The sequence below is a fragment of the Diprion similis genome, chromosome 6, assembly GCF_021155765.1.
Source record: "Diprion similis isolate iyDipSimi1 chromosome 6, iyDipSimi1.1, whole genome shotgun sequence".
NCBI classification, from domain to species: domain Eukaryota; kingdom Metazoa; phylum Arthropoda; class Insecta; order Hymenoptera; family Diprionidae; genus Diprion; species Diprion similis.
Genome location: NC_060110.1, coordinates 6,538,931 through 6,555,537, shown reverse-complemented (window position 1 = coordinate 6,555,537; position 16,607 = coordinate 6,538,931). Strand labels below are relative to the sequence as shown.

Genomic DNA, 16,607 nt, shown 5'->3' with positions numbered 1-16,607 from the left:
TTATAATTACTTACAGAAATATGCAATACAAAATTGATCGTTATCGTTAGAAATAGGTATATGCGGTACATTATAGCTAGGTGATCGGTTTAGAGGTATGTTCAAGGTACATCTATGACGTAGCAGAGGGTGAGGCAGGGTTCACCTTATGAATATTTCTATATATGGTCGATAGTATCTATTGTATAATATATATGATCTATTTTTGACGCTAATAGGCATATAACTTCATATTCACGGAAACGACAGTCATACCGCACGTCGGATTCAATCATGTCATAAAAAAAAAACTCGCATTTTTTTAGTTGAGAACATATATATTTATATATTGGGATTTGCAATACCATATTTCTAGGTAAAGTTAGTCAAGAATAGAGACACAAGTGCAAAAACAAAATGTCATAACTCAAAAAAGTACGGCTCGTTATTCTACAAAAGTAACACAACTCAAAAGGAAAGTGAAATCGAATGGATCCGAACCTTTGCCAAATGATTTAAGAAGCCGTGGAAGAACTTTTTACCATTAACAGTTTACTTCATGGAACAAGAGGTAACTCCCTTACACATGCAAAGCTTTTACTCGTTATTACACTTATTTACTTCTACTGAAAAATGAAAATTTTTTGACTTGTGACGTTATTGAAGCCGACGTGCGATACATATACATTATATCATATACGGCATGATAATGATTGTATATAATATTACGATGATATATGTATAGATATAATTGTATAACTAGTCGCTGATGTCACGCATTTACGAATTCATTCTTTATATAACGCATATTTTTCTTACATTACAATGTATATAAATAGTCATTTTATATTATTGTAGGTAGGATCGATAAATCGAAGCGCGAGATAAAATATTGAACAATACAATAAACACAACAAGGATAATTATTATGTCTGTGAAAAATTTCTCGGTCATAATCTAGGTAAGTATACCTAAGATTTTCAAACTCACCGCGGTGTTCGGTTATTCAATTATTAATTAAATTTGTCCGGTTATCAAATGTACTACTCTGATTGTTTTTATTATTGCACCGAGGAAGTTCAGTCTAGACTTTGAGCAAAATCGAACAGAAAAAAGGAATTGCTATTCCTCGGTATAAATTGATTACATATTATTCGAATTTTACGTAAAAGAGACATACAAAATTACAAAAACAATTACCAGCATTAAACTTTTTTCTTATTTTATTCAACAAGAATAAATCGAGTGTGGTGAAGTTAGGATTTGAAGCAAAGAAAACATGATTCTGGGTGGTGAGTATGAAAATTAGCTCCCTAGATTGCTCGAAAATTTCACATCCGTCATGTGATCATTTTTAATACACGTTTATCGTACGATAGAATTTCGAAGAATAATAGTTGATACGTATATTATTTGGAACCAATAAGAAACTAACAATGGCCCTTATTTCTACAAACACAATAGTCATCATCCAATACGCACCGGATCCTTCGTCACACTGCTCTGATACGAGCCGGAAATCAAGAATATAAATTTACAATTATTTATCTAAATCCACAAACAAGACATATAATATATGCATATATGTAATTGATGTTAGTGGTTTCAACAAATAATTATGCTGTTTTCATACCGAAGGTATACAATATATATTTAATAATTTTACACAGTTATAAAACATCCGACTTCAATATACATTAATTACAGCTATAACGTAATTTCGATTTCTGTACAACAGCAAAGTAATGATCCATTCGGCTTGCTTCTATAATGACCAGTTTAATATCAAACTGCATGCACGTTGTACAGTTACAAACAGGTTATATTTCGCGTGCATGAGACGATACTTTTTATATACGACGGGTGCCTATTTACAAATGAATTTATACGCATCGCTTGTTGTAATAAATATTATCAGAACATTCACGTTTCGCTAATTTTTCTTCCGACGACGTCAGACTCGGTATTTTAGTTTACACGATTCTTCAAATCTCCAAATAACTCCCAGTTCATCGACTAGCATCGTCACTCATTATAAAATATGATTGTAAGTATATATGGGCAATCGCACGACATTTTATTTCTTTACCTGCATCATTGCACTTAAAAACATTATTTTTCTTTAGTTTCTTTAAAAATTCTTTAAATATTTCCTAACCCTATCAGTCAATAACAACGATTCGTTAAATTGAGTTGTTATCGCTACATTAGGGAGAGCTGAGGTCGAGGCTCTGCATGTATTTTCTGCCCAGCGGATTACAGATACAAGTTCTTTAATAATCACTTTTGAAACCCGAGATACATATTTAGCGTTACATACACACGTGTCGATTTCTCAGGCTGCACAGTTTTGAAATACGATATCCATATATCGCCGCAGTCGGCGCTCGCGGTTCCCACTGGTAACCCGGGTGTCACATTACCTTCCGATACACTGTCGGACTTCCGGTACCAGGCGAAAATCCGTTACAGGTGCACTTTGCCTCTCCGCTTCAATAGCGGTTGCAAAAATTATCGGTGAGTGAGAAAATCGCACAAGTATCCGTTTTTTTTTTCTTCTTCACACCCACAGGAAAAGGACATTGGGGTAGGGGATTACTAATTCGACATCCGATCTGTCGTAAGGTCCTTTCCGCGATTCCAAAGCTCCTTAAACTCCACAAGGAGACTCTTCTTCCGGTTCGAAGCTTCTCTCGCTGCCCCGTCGATGGAATCCAGGGTTCGATCCGTCCATTGGCTGCTCAGCGGAGGCTTGGTCTGTGAAAATAACCACCGGGTCGCCGTCGGACGACACCGAGGATGGCGTCGACGCCAGGCCTGGCGACGGTGGCTGGGAACAATATCAGAAGACGCATGTGCAGTCCTCTGAAACGCGGGCCTACCTCGCTCTCTTCCGATTCAGCTTCGCCAGCTTCCTCCGCTTCAGTATCAGCTGGTAAAGCGTGTCCAGACCCTCGTGCAGACCTTCTCCAGTTATCGCGCACGCCGGCTGCACGCGGATGCACGAACTCCCCGGCATTCCCGTCAGCTCGAGCACCCCAAGCTGCTTCTCTAACTCGCCAACCTCCTTTGCTCCTAAAGGGGCTTAGGGTGAGATTCTGAGAGGTATAGGGGGCGACTTGAAAATTTGGAATATTCTCGGAAATTTTGTGAAAGTATGCATTTGATTGTGATGTAAAATTGAGGAATTAATTAAGGGTGCTCAAAGTTCTTTCGATACTCTTTTTCGCTTTTCAACGGACAAAAAATTTCAATTCAAAATATGAGATATTTGACTTTTATTTATTCTTGCCATTCTAGTCAAGCTATTTTAATGTCATTTTGAAGTTTACTAAAAAGTTGGACAAAATTTGCAAATTTGGAAATTGGAACAAAACAGTGGGGATTATTATTAAAATAGAAAGTCCAGGATTTTTTTTTTCTCAAAAACTATCCGAGATAGAGAGCAACTCAGAAATGAAATATATTCTTCGGCTAGTTCTAGATTATCGTAGAAATTTAGGTCTATCTATATTTTGCACCATTTGAAATATTTGAAAAGGAAACAAAAAAATTGAAGACAAATCGTAAGAGAACATAAAAGTTATGGGAAAGTGAAACAGAGAACTCTTAGAAAACATTTACAAAGGAATAATTTTCCTTTTAGTACTTTTCTGGCTACCCAATCCTTTTGGAAAAAGTTGCGTTCTTTAGAAGAATTAAACAATCGCCAATGACACCCCTTCCGAGGTTCTTTCAAACAGCCCAAACTGTCTTTTCACAAAATTTCGCGTCATAATAACAATTTCGGTATGAAATTGCTGCCACTATAATTTTCAAAAATTAAAATAAATGGTAACGAAAAAATTTGATGAGCATTTCGCCAAGATGAAATAACAAGAGTCTACACACGTGTGCGGTAGTGAACCTGCGTCGTGATTTCCTTTTCACCTCACTGGTTTTTATCCACTTACCAGGCAGATCCTGCTTGTTTGCGAGGATCAGGATCGGGACCCCAGCGTTGTCCGGGCTTCTGGCCGTCCGGGTCAGCTCCATTTTTGCCTCCTCGAGCCTTTCGGCGTCGCAGGAATCCACGACAAATATGATGCCATCCGTGCACCGGGTGTACGACTTCCACAACGGCCGCAGCTTTTCCTGCCCACCAACGTCCCATACGAGGAAGTTGACTCCTGCAGAATGAAGAAGCACAATAATGCAATTGCCACGGCGAAAGGAAAACTCGAATCTCAGAGCTTTCTAAAATTTTGGTCACTGGTACTCACCCTTGGCCTTGCCACTTCCGCCTCTTATTCGTTCGCAGTTGAAACCGATGGTGGGCACAGTGTTGAGGTACTGATCAAACTTGAGCCGGTAAAGGGCAGTCGTCTTTCCCGCACTATCGAGGCCGAGCATTGCGACGTGAAGAGGCGTCCCAGTCGGCAAAGCCTCGAGAAGTCCTCCCCCGCTTGTACCACTCCTTCCCATTCCAGCTCCCATCTCTTTCCTCCCTCGTGTACCTCAGGATATCCCTCGCACCATGCAGGAATTACGGTTATAGCTCACCGAGCTATACATATACCAACCTCCCGGATCACTTGAAGCGCACGACCCCTCGACTCACCGCTGCATCCCTGTAACAAGAGTAATTGGGTGTCACCACGCTGGTTCATGGTGTCTAATTTAATGGCAGATGTGACAACGCGTCTTATTGGAATTCAGTATGTCGAAAGATGCGATGAGGAAACGGTCGTGTCCAATCATAAAGTCACACACTACACTCTTTTAAAAATGGCTAGTCTGAACTAGACGCTTAATTAACCGTCTTTGACATCATGTTATATGTATCTCAATTTCAGCGAAACATTCTCAGGGTTATCGGTAGAAGTAGAAACGTTCAGGTAGAGATGAGGAGAATGTTTCATTCCAATTCATTGGTAAAATTAACAATGTTTCCCACTGGGATCTAGCATATTGAAAGACGCGATAAGGAGTCAATTGTATTCAATAATGAACCCGTACTGTACTGTCCGAAGAACGATTACCCTCAGCTGGATGCTGTATGAACCATCTTTGACATCAAGTGGATCCTTAATCTCAAGAACAAGTTTCTGGGGCTCCGGGTGAAAGTAAAATCAATGTGGAGATAGGTGGAATCTGCTATCAGCCTTCAATCTTCCAAAAGTAAGAAGGAATTTAGCGAAGTGCGATTTAAGAGTGACAGATGTCAGAAGTAAAACGCGCGGTTGGTCTTTCGTGGAAAGAACTGATGGAGGTGCGTTTCGTTCGCGGTGAAACATCCACTGTAGAATGTCTGCTCAAGCCGAACTGATAAGCTTCTTATCAGAGTGAGTCATGCCGAATAGCTCGATCGTTGATAAAGGTGGAAGGTGAGCCAGAGAGTCAGGCCATGGTCGTACTATAGTTGGCGGGATCAATAAGTTCTCTATGCTCATCAAGATCATGAATATCTGGGAACTCACGTATCGCTCGATAGTAATGAAATCATGTCGGTATTCTGTAAGGCTGAGTAAATTGAACCTGATTTTTGAGACAGTGAGGCTCGAGAACTGAGGCTCTTATCTTCTGACGTCCGCTCTCTGCGAACAACTCGAAGGTGCGCCTATCTTGAGAGTGAGTGGTGGGCATGCCGTGTACTACACATGCCTACATCGGAAAAAGATGCCGGTATAATTATACACTTGATATCTGGCCCAGTTTCGTAACGGAAACTATATAATCCTGTGTTTATCGCGTGCCGGTTCCTCCGCTTTTGATCAACTCGGAAGTCTCTTGACAAAAATAGAAACCCGTCTCTCTAAGGATGATCGATACACAACCAGGCACGCGATTCACGAAATCATGGAACTGGGTTCAACGGCGGAGGAACCACCCAGAAGCGGAACCATCGACGTCCATACTCCAGAGTCGGCTTACTTTGAATACAGTGAAACCAAACCACGGGCCTCAATATGACCCACTTGATGGACCGAGTCCCGAGTTGGGCACTAACTTTGGCAAACGGTGCCTGTGGCGGGTGAGAAAAAAGGCGGGCCTTCTATTTTGCCGATACATTTATTTAGTCAACGATGGGAACTGATACGGTCCACGTACGTGACAAGTGTGGCTTTGATACAAGACCAAAACGAGGATCGGTGGCGTCGCCTCGACGTTTTGCGCACAATTGGCAAGTGTCCGGGACCCAGGTGGTCGGGTGCTCGATGCCAAGATGAATATAGACCGCCTAACGACCAACGGTGGCCGGCGATCTAGAGCAGAGGAGAACCAGAAGGGCAAAGTGGTCCACGCCTGGCAAACTGTATAACTTTCTGAAGATCTTAGTCAAGATTGCGCGTATTTGCTGCAGCGCTTTCGAGCGGTGAAAATCTGCCGGTAATAAAATTGAATCGTCACGTTGGTTAAAGATTGACACCAACATGCATATCACGAGTTCACTTTGCTTCGAGTAATCATCGGACTTTACGGTATTCCCGAGATGCCTCTCGTAGAAACGGTCCTACATCTGATACTTTCGGACCTTTTTCCCTCCAACGAATTTAATTATCCCGTCAGGTAGGTACGGTTATCTAGGATTACATGGAGGCCATCAGGTAAGCGTTAGTCCGGTGTTCCAGGCACGTGAATGAAGATGGATTTCAAGTGGTAGGTATGTAGGAATGGTTACAAACTGACCGTGTGCAAGATCAAATCAACTACCATATGCAATTTGAGAATGAATTCCTTCAAAGTTCAAAGTATTCAGATATAGCCTGCGCAATGTGTTAGTGATTCAGACTTTTGGCTCGTTCAATCATCTATCAACTGTAATAGTCAGTGGTAAAAATCGTTGAACTACGATAATCCATATTGAATTCGTCTCGCATTTTAAAAGCAGGTATATAACAGCTCCATAAACAATCTATATAAAACTGGGGCGGTATGAAATGTTGTCAGAATTAGAGAAGATGTAACTATTTTTCAAAACTATACCTACAAAAGTGCATTCCGTAGGAATGAAAATCTCGTAACCGAATCACGATTGACAAATGTTGCAGTCTGATGCTATCAAGTAATCAATGATGGTGTAGAAAATTAGACGTTTCGAGACATAAACGAGCTACAGGGCATAAAGTACATCTATTCAATTGAAACGATGATCACTAGGCGGTACGTGCTACAATCCTGAGGTAACACCACTTAGACGCCGTATTCGTAATAATGAAAAACGGTTTCGCACGGTGATTATACGAATCGACGATTGGCTTCGTCATTCAAACGCAAGGCGAATTCGTTTCGCGAAGAAGACTTTGCAAGCGAATTTATCTCCGATGATCGTATCGACTGTCACGCCTTATTACGATCAGTCGCTTTGAAACGTAGAACTTGAGCCATCTTGACCTGTCATAATGGAATACCGATAGTTTCACTCTGCTAGCCATTGTTGAACAGGACGAGAGGAAACTGCAAAAACCCCAATTACTCACGCATTAGCCTCTCGGCTGAAAAAGCTCCAATTCACGGATACCTCGAAGCAGGACCTCGAGTTCTTCTTGCAGAGAAAGAAGCAGCTGAATCATTTCGAAAAGGAGCAATCAGCGCCAGGCAGGGTCCAATGCTCTCTGTAACTACAATGCCATCTCTCCGACCGTTCGTAGCCATTCCTCTCTCGATCGTCCAATGCGGCAGGTGTTGCCAGCCAGTGGCTCGAGCCGAGATGAAATGAGATGGCACGAGTTCGTCGGAGCCATATCGTGGAGCTGCTATGCGTGGAGCAGAAGGTCCAGACGAAGCCAGTGGGTCACCTGCCGCCACGTCTCCGTCTCACTCGTTCCTCGTTTTCTCTCCATCTTTCTCCGTCTCCTCGATTTTCTATCCCACTATCTCCGTCCCTCTCCGACATCTTCGTTCTCGGCACAACGAACGGAGATGATAGCGGTCCATCGCTAGCGAACAGTTAACTAAGGCCAAGATTCCAAGGCGGTTGCCGGTGCAGCGATGAGACCATGGCAGCCTGCATCGCGCCAACTGACTGCCGGCTTTTTATCGGTGTGTCCAGAGTTAAAAAAAAAAAAAAAAAAAAAAAAAAAACGCATGTAAAAGAACTTCTCCTATTTCTGAGCGGCGCTAAGACTGGAAGGCTTGGCCTCTGGCTAGACTCGGTATTTAGTCGAGTATTTAGCGCCGTGTGGATTCAGTTATTAGCGTTGACGTACGTGTCTCTTCTACTTTTCTCTCGCTGATCAACTCTTGTTCAGTATTATTAGCATCGTTGCGAACGAGCGATGTCGCCTGTGTTAGATGCCACCTTTGCCGTCATCCCGACGGACTCGGTGAGACTAGCTAGATACGGCTACATCTAGCTTGACCTAGAGCGCTAAATTTCTACGGCATGCTGCACCGCGTCCACCCAGATTGGCGATGGATCGTTTTATTTATATGCGAACACGACGCGGGTTTTATTTACCCTGAATCATCGCATGCCAACCGGCGCCATCGGGCTGCAGCTATACATTTGAATGTCAGCCAAAAAATTTAACGGAAAAAGATATTTGCCATGTGTGCTGCGCATTTTAGAACGATTTTTTCAATTCTTTTTTTTTTTTTTTGGTTTCGTTTTATTTTTACTTTTGAGACTCGCAAGAGATTCAGCTTCTTCGTTGTTTGCTTTAATTTTTTAACGTTCTTTTGTAAATTTATTGTCAATGCTCGTTCTAAGTTATTTTAAGTTTTATTGATTTAAATACAGACAGAAAAGATTTGTTAGCATAATTTTACTTGATTATTATCGTTTGCAATAAGTAATAAAATAGTCGTAAACTGATATAGACGACGCAGACGGAAATATACGCGATGAGAAATAGAAATTGAAAGTGAGTAAATCACGTCAGGGATAATCGATTTTGCACGGCCTCTTGAATTTTAATCTATCGATTGCATTTTTTTGTATACTCTGTAAATATGTAATAACGATTACGTTTCGTAATTGGAAATTACCCTATTTCTACGACTGTGTGTTCGCTTTATGAAAATAAAAAGAATCTATTCGCTGAAATTTTAATCCATCTTTTGGTCTTCTATATTACAAAGTTTTTTTACCTATTCAAATATTGCAATCACTCTAACGAATAATTCAAAATCTAATAAACAATGATCGAACAATTTTTTTATGGTTATATTTTACAATTTTCACGTCGAGTATTTAGTCTAGCGTTATAATTTCCGAGATCCGAATATCGTGGTGTGAAAAAGTACGGCGATAAATCATTTTTCATTGGCTTTCCCCCAGATCACATGTATGCCAAAATTGATTCTTTTTTCCACAGATACTAAGTGATATTAAAAAACGGTATAACCAATCAAGAAGGATTAGACCTGTAGAACCAAAAGTACTTCCCTGGTTCGCAAACTATTTATACATTTTATTTGAACGATCAAGCAGCAGTCCGTGAGGCACAAAATTTACTGATCGCCCAAGCGGAAAAATTCCGCGGGACAACGCAGTGCTGGGTGGTAGAAAATTGAGACGAGTTTGCATAAATAGACACTGCGGATTAATTTTTATAACCTTCATAGAGGCCAGTTGACTGATACAGCGGTCAGATATTCGACTGAACAAACATAAGAGTTACGCAATGCGCAAATTCGTGCTTTTTAGCCAGGATGTAATAACGACACACGTGGGTACAGGATGTTCTCGAATAAGAATTACAGTGTTGAGTTGCCTCTGAAAAAAGTGAAATTATTGCTATTTCGTTTCCCGACTATTCTGTAAAGTGATGTTAGGATGAATCAAGTTCCGTGTTTCTAAACGATTGATCGTAATTAGGCACGATAGCCGATAAGATCATCGGGTATCTACTAATTCGACTGTAAAATCTTTGTCACGAAACGAATTTGCCTTTCGTTGGAAGAGCGAAGTCGATCGTCGATTCGTATGATCATCGTGCAAAACTGTTTTTTACCATTACGAATGCGGCATCTATATATCTGTAAATAGTATTATCTCAGGACTTTAGCGTATTACACCGACTAATGATCGTCGTTCGAGTCGAATAGATGTACCTAATTTGTGTCCAACAGCTCGTTTATATTTCGCGTCGCGTAATTTTCTTCATCATCATTACAGTCAGACAGTATTTATCAGTCGCGATACGGTCATGAGGTTTTCACTCCTACTCAATGCATTTCTATAGTTCTGAAAAATAGTCACAGTCACTCTAATTAGCAATATTTCACCGAAGTTTCATAACAACGTATTGTTATAGACTTTATATAGAGATACTCCGAAAACACTAGACGAGTTGATTGCGGATGATTCATGGTTTTTCCGATTCTTCAACGCTGACCATTACCATATAATAAACTCTGCGTGAACAATTTGGTAAGTCCCCTGAGAATTTATAGTGAACTCATTAACACAGAAAAATAAGTACTCGATTCTAAAAGTTTGGCATCTGAAATTTTTCTCAAAATTCGGTTGATCAAGCTAGATCGAAAACTCAAATTTTATTATGTTCTGAGTTCTGATTGTAAACAAGTGTACAATTTAGTATCAAGTTTACCATCTCGTGGAACCATTCATTTACTAATTAAGACCTAATGATTAGAGTTTTCGATCAAGCTTAATTGATTAAGATTTCACGATTTCGCAGAAATTTTCGACAGAAAACTTTCAACATCTGAGATTCTTCTCGTATTTTATACACTTGAAGACTGTGCATTATACTTTATAAGTAATTTTCCAGACAATATGTTTCTTCGGGATAAACAGTGCGGAATATCTTAAGTATCATTCATTCGTTGCGGGATTCGTGTGGCTCATGTTAAACGATGCCTGACCGACACGATAAGGTCAAAGTCGTAGACCGGATTCGATTTTTCGAGGTTGTAATTCACCGAAGGGCAGATAACGCGGTGCAATCTTATCACAACACCTGCGGTCTACAGTGACGCCGTGATGCAGGTCGCGTATTTTCCTAACGCATGATGCAGGCACCTGAATCAATAACAAGGTTTCCAACGCGTTGATGACGAAGCGTTCAATTACCCGTGGCGATCGCACGGCACGAAGCCCAGACACAACGCGATAAAAGGACACAATAACTGCAAGTACAAACTGCAGCATGATACATAAATTCGGTTTTCATAGTGCGTAATTTCATGGTAGACAAATTATTTTTGTCTACTATACAAAGAAATAATACATTCAAAGTTCACTATTGTTGAGGTTTTGAATCAATCGTCCAGTAGATAGTCGGGCGGCTATTTTCGCTTCTTATCTGTTGTTGCAGAGCATTGTCTCTAAGGCCGACAATGAATGGAGAGAAGAAAAGACGCGTACCGACGATAAGAGGACTGCATGCAACGGTGAAGATGAGTGCCAGCATGCTGCGAATTAGCTACCACCAGCTAATAACGTAACGGTAGAGTCAAATAATTGCGACTCACTTTGTTCGATGCACAATTACAACATTCCACCCAGTTTTCATACGACGGTTATTCGCAGTCGATGGTTCAGGCTCTCATTACCTTCAAGCAAACCGCGATCGGACTTCCAATTTAGTTGAGTTCATCCTCCGGAATTCGAGTCATGATTGATCCTAAGTTCTGGCTGACCACGATTAGAGCCATCATCATCATCATCTTTATTTGCGATCCAAGGATCATTCAATCCTTCAAGACTTGGAATTGGAGCTTCGTCCGTAACAAGCATAATGGATTGAAAACATAGGCCAGCTGTCGCGTCGTGTCCTCTTTGCGCAGTTGTACATGCACAGGGCACATTTAACGGATGTCTGTACGCTTCTACAACGCACTCAAAAACCCGGGAAAGATTTCTTCCCAACAATAATACACGTCAGCTGGTTATAGGCACAGCAACAATGAGGAACACGCACCGCACGTGCAACTGTACCGTTCCGTTTATTCAATTCGGTTCTAAATTGGGGGCTAAAACGAAAGCCAGTCTTAACTGATGAACGTCTCCGCTGCACAAGCGAGAGCACTGACCCGCAGGATTCTGCTGAGGAATAAGGAGCTGAAAAAATCGGAGCTCCGAACGACGACTAATTCAAGTCTATCTGTTCATCTTCATATCTGTGCAATGCTTTTCTGAAATTTATTCAACGATCTTGAATCTTAACCAGTAGACTCATGTGAGTTGGTAGTAAGGAAGCTTATTCGAAATTCCTCCTTTATTATCCTTCTAGATTGATTGTGAGTTCGAAAAGACACGCGTGCCGTAGAAAAACGCTGACAGATCCAATATTCGTGCATCGATCGGGCGGGTCTTTGCACCTGGCCGATGAAAGTCGTACGGATTCGACGGTTCGATTTCGAGCGTGATAAACCGCCCCCGAAAACCCATATCGTCGTAGAGTAAATACTTCGAACCGCGATGCCATCTCGTTCCGTTTAAGCGAGAAGAAGTAGAATTAAACAAGCAGAAAGTGTGTAAACGCGAACATCCCGAGTAGAAATTTTATCAGACCAACCTGACTTCACAGCAGGCCCTGATCAGGTTGAAATCAGGCGTGCCTCATTAAGGCACACCTGACGTATCTCTCGTCAGGTCGTCATCGAGCATCCGTTATTGAGGTGTGCCTGATATGGCCCTGATCAGGTTAATTAAGTATCAGACATGTCTGAGTAGGGCATGCCTGATCTGGCCCTGAGCAGGCTTAGGTCAGGCAAACTTTACTACGGTTCACCTGATCTGGCCCTGACGAAACCTGACACACTGCAAGTATCGCGAGCAGCCACCAGGCGTCACGGAAGTCCTTGCTGGAACAATCATTGCCCGAATCTGATCAAGTAGTGCCTTAAGCTGCCCTGATAACCGCCTGATGAGGCCCAGATCCATTTTTAATCAACGCCTGATTAGGGTCTGAACATCGTACATGAACTCGTTATATTTTTAGCCAGGCTCTGATCAGGCAGCCCGATGTGTACCTGATCAGGCCGTAAGGCAAGCCTGATCGTCGCCGTTTCTGAGCCTGATAAAAATTTGTTCTCCGAATGTCGTGGTTTTTGAGTATAACACGTGCTGCACTTGCCGCGCAATCCTACCGCAGGCCGATTCTGCGGGTGTTGAAAATGAGAAAATCTTTATCTGATCACCGATAATAATCTGCTCGGGCAGTTATTATCAGTGGAGCAAAAGCGACAGACGCTTGTTTTTGCATTCATTTCAGAGTTTTTCGCTTGTTCTGTAACGAACTCCTGCAGACTACAATACTCTTTTGCTTTTGCTTTACACGCGAAGGTGTAAACTGGGCCCCACACCAGCCGAGCAAAACGTAATCCTCGTGTACCGTTGATACCTACCCGAGGCTTATAATTCGAGTGTGAAATTCTAATTAAATTTCAAACGGGCAGGTAGACGACTGGATGGAAGACTCTGCACGGTCTCTACTTGGTGGCCGTATCGACTGGCCATATTGCGCTTGCGCTGCCACCTTCGGCCATGGTGCCAAGGGGAGCAGAGGCGCATGCTGGCCACGATATGTATTGTCACAACAAATTGGACGACTTTGATTGTGCTTGCTGACAATGTTTGCTTGCTCAGATGACCAACTTTTTTTACTGCTCTTCTTAGTCTCGTCAATCTCATCGGTTTTCCTTCACTGCCGTGATAAGAAATTTGAGAATTCAAAAATTGCGAAGAGACAGAAATGCCGCGAAATCAGCGCAGGTGATCAGATGCGACGAACAGGTGAACCGCAACACTACAACGCATCCCCCACGGAGAAATCGCGGTTAACTAGATATACGGGAATAATTTTCTCCTATTACACAACGGAACGGTATTCATGTATAATATGAGTGCTGCAATTGCGCGCACTCGTTATCGTTCATACGGGCCCAGGCATACAACGAGGTGAAAAAGGCTTTACAAATAAGGAAAGGAAAAAGTATGACCATTCACCTGCAGTGTGTTTTTTTTTTTTTCGTCTGTTATTACTCCAATGGTTCCTCTTCGCTTGCAGGATATTCTTTTCTTTCTTCGCTTGCGATTTATATCCGATTCCGAAAGGCACTCACGTTACGATCGCGTATTCGCAGGACGATTGCACACGCTAATTACACTGTGGGACGATGTATTAAAACATTGGCCAAACGTCATCTCGCGATTTGGTCACAACGAATCATTGAATTTGTGATCTACGTCCAATCCTGCGATATTACATTATTCCATCGAATGGTCTATAAGTGTGTCATTTCATTCGAAATTCTTCACTACCATTCACATAATATTTGCTCGATTTTATTCACAATGACATTGTTATTATTATTATTATTATTCAGGTTTATTAATCAAGTTACAGGTATAAACGTTGCATCCACTTGTTTATTGGACTATTATTTCGTATAAAAACACACACTCGCAGAAACGCACGCTGACCAGGCACGGGTTTACATAATTCTGGATCGAAGTATACAATATCTAGAATTCAGTCGGGACAAAATTAGGTCGGAAATTTTGAACGTCTGAATTAAAAAGGGTTCGGAAATATTGGACAGAGGTGAAAATGGGAGAACGGAGTAAGGCGGACCTGCAGTGATTGGTGTACGAGAGTGATTAGCTAGCCGGTGCTTCGACGCCGACTACACCTTGACCATGCATCGGTGAGCGATGGCTCTAAACTGTGTTCCGCTCGGCGACAGCCTCCTCTTCAACTCCGAAACGACCGGGCGAGGAAAGTACCGCTAGGAGGCAGCAGACGTCAACAATGCCTTCTGCGTGCTCGTAGCACCAACAGAAACTCGGCTGGATTCAAATGCCCGCGGTTCATGCGCACATCGGCCTCTCTGAAATGATGTGCGCATCGCATATGCTAATTTCCTGGATTCTACGCGCAAATGCTGTTATTACGTGGATGTCCTACTGTGTCCTCTTCGTGCATGTCTGTTACGCCGTGCGATTGCGTATTTGTTCTTTTTTTTTTCTATGCGCTTCAGTTGGAGAAAAGTTTTTCCTTTTTTATTGAGAAAATCAATTGTGTCGCCAAATTTTGGGGATTTTTTTTTATTTCAAAAAAGTAATCAAATTATCTATTCATGATTTCTTGATTTTAATTTGACAAAATTAATGGAATAACAGTTGGGTTATGGTGTTGCGAAAATACTGAAGCAGTCTATGGTAGATTCAAGAAATTGTTTTATACAGTTTACTAAATCTATTTGGTGAAAATGTTGATGTAGTTAAATTTCGGAAATCGGGAAAATCGATGATCAGTTACTGAAATTGAGTAATACTTACGTTACATCGATACGGTATACAAAATATTTAATTTAGCTGGGAAAATATAGTATTTATGACACCTCGAAAATAATCTCCTGCAGGAAAAAGATGAACTTCGGACACTAATTTTGTTAGAACAACACAACCTAATCATTCGTGATCAAATGCCATTGTATGAACTTGACATTAACAACAGCAGACGTTCGACTGAATTCAAGTTACATAAATTACATTAAAACAATAATTGTATTTAATTACAACAATTAAACAATCATATTTCAACCTTTACAAAATGATTTTACGACTAGTGGATAGATCTGATTGCGTAATCGCAACAAGTCGTTACATAGTATCTTCGTAAAAAGGACTCAAGTATTTCCGTTTACTGCACAAGAAAGTTCGCATAAATTTTTTGTTTGCCCCAATAAGACCTTCGGCAACACACTTTTTCGTTCTCAAAATTTAACGATTTTTTCGAATTTCTCCGATCCACGGTAGGATGCCTCATGTTTTTGTACGGATGCAAAGAACACTCTAAAACCAATTGACTATTCCTTATCTCTATCCACTGATGATAATGATGATGATAGTTGGTGTAACGGCTGTATTGTATATGCATACATACGTGCTTCGGATCGCGTGCCGTTTACCCAGGGTCGAACCCCTGCACACCTTTCAATTTTCACCTTGGTTTTTTGCCTTTTATTGTTATGCTCCAATGCGGCAACGGAGACTTTACGAAGGTTTTCACCATTCTGCAGCTGAGGAAAGGACGGTTTTTTATCAAACTAGAGAAAGAATAATTCCGTCACTGATATCAGAAATTTTTGCAATACGCTGGTGTCTCTGACGGTTGACATCAGATTTTTGAAGACAGAGAATTAAATTAGAGCGTTGCCATACCCCAGTCGTTTTTCCGAACAATGATAATTTGCTTAATTTCACGCAACTTTCATCGATTATACTAACGACAAGCAAACTGAAATGAGCATCATAAATCTTGAACATTCAGAATTCACCTCAGTGATTGTTTTGACGGATTCAAATAATTTCACTCAGGCAATACTTGGCCGTAAGCTCAGCACTGACGTTACTAAATGTGTTTTCTTGTCATTACTTAAACTCATCTTATATTAGTCCCTTAAGCGGATCATCCGCACCTCGTAATTGGAAAATAAAGGTAAAAACCCTGTTTTTCTGTGTTTTACGTTTTTCCCGCTTACCCTGTCGCCTCTTCTTTCTCTACAATATAATCGCTACGCATCTTACCAAAAGTCTCGACTTACGATCAAACCATGAATCGCGAGTCATGCCGTGTCGAATTCGTGATTTGTTCACACCAAGTGGCAATTTGGCAATGGATCAATCCACGATCAAGGCGTTGGCATCATCAGTTTTTGACCGGAGT

General features: G+C 41.2%; 1 protein-coding gene across 6 annotated transcripts; it reads right to left on the bottom strand.

The window, feature by feature from the left end:
- Positions 1-2,096: 2,096 nt before the first annotated feature.
- On the bottom strand, positions 2,097-14,612 carry LOC124407124 (ADP-ribosylation factor-like protein 4C). Of its 6 annotated transcripts, none has more exons than XM_046882966.1 (4): positions 13,876-14,612; positions 4,242-4,589; positions 3,933-4,148; positions 2,097-3,054 (listed from the first exon to the last, which is right to left on the bottom strand). In XM_046882966.1, the coding sequence occupies exons 2-4, from the start codon at positions 4,453-4,455 to the stop codon at positions 2,858-2,860; spliced, it is 627 nt and encodes a 208-aa protein (XP_046738922.1). In that variant the 5' UTR covers positions 4,456-4,589; positions 13,876-14,612; the 3' UTR covers positions 2,097-2,857. The 6 variants fall into 6 exon arrangements, with proteins under 6 accessions (XP_046738922.1, XP_046738925.1, XP_046738927.1 ...); XM_046882969.1 differs by having other exon boundaries at positions 13,883-14,612; XM_046882971.1 differs by lacking the exon at positions 13,876-14,612 and adding an exon at positions 7,440-7,757.
- Positions 14,613-16,607: the final 1,995 nt, after the last annotated feature.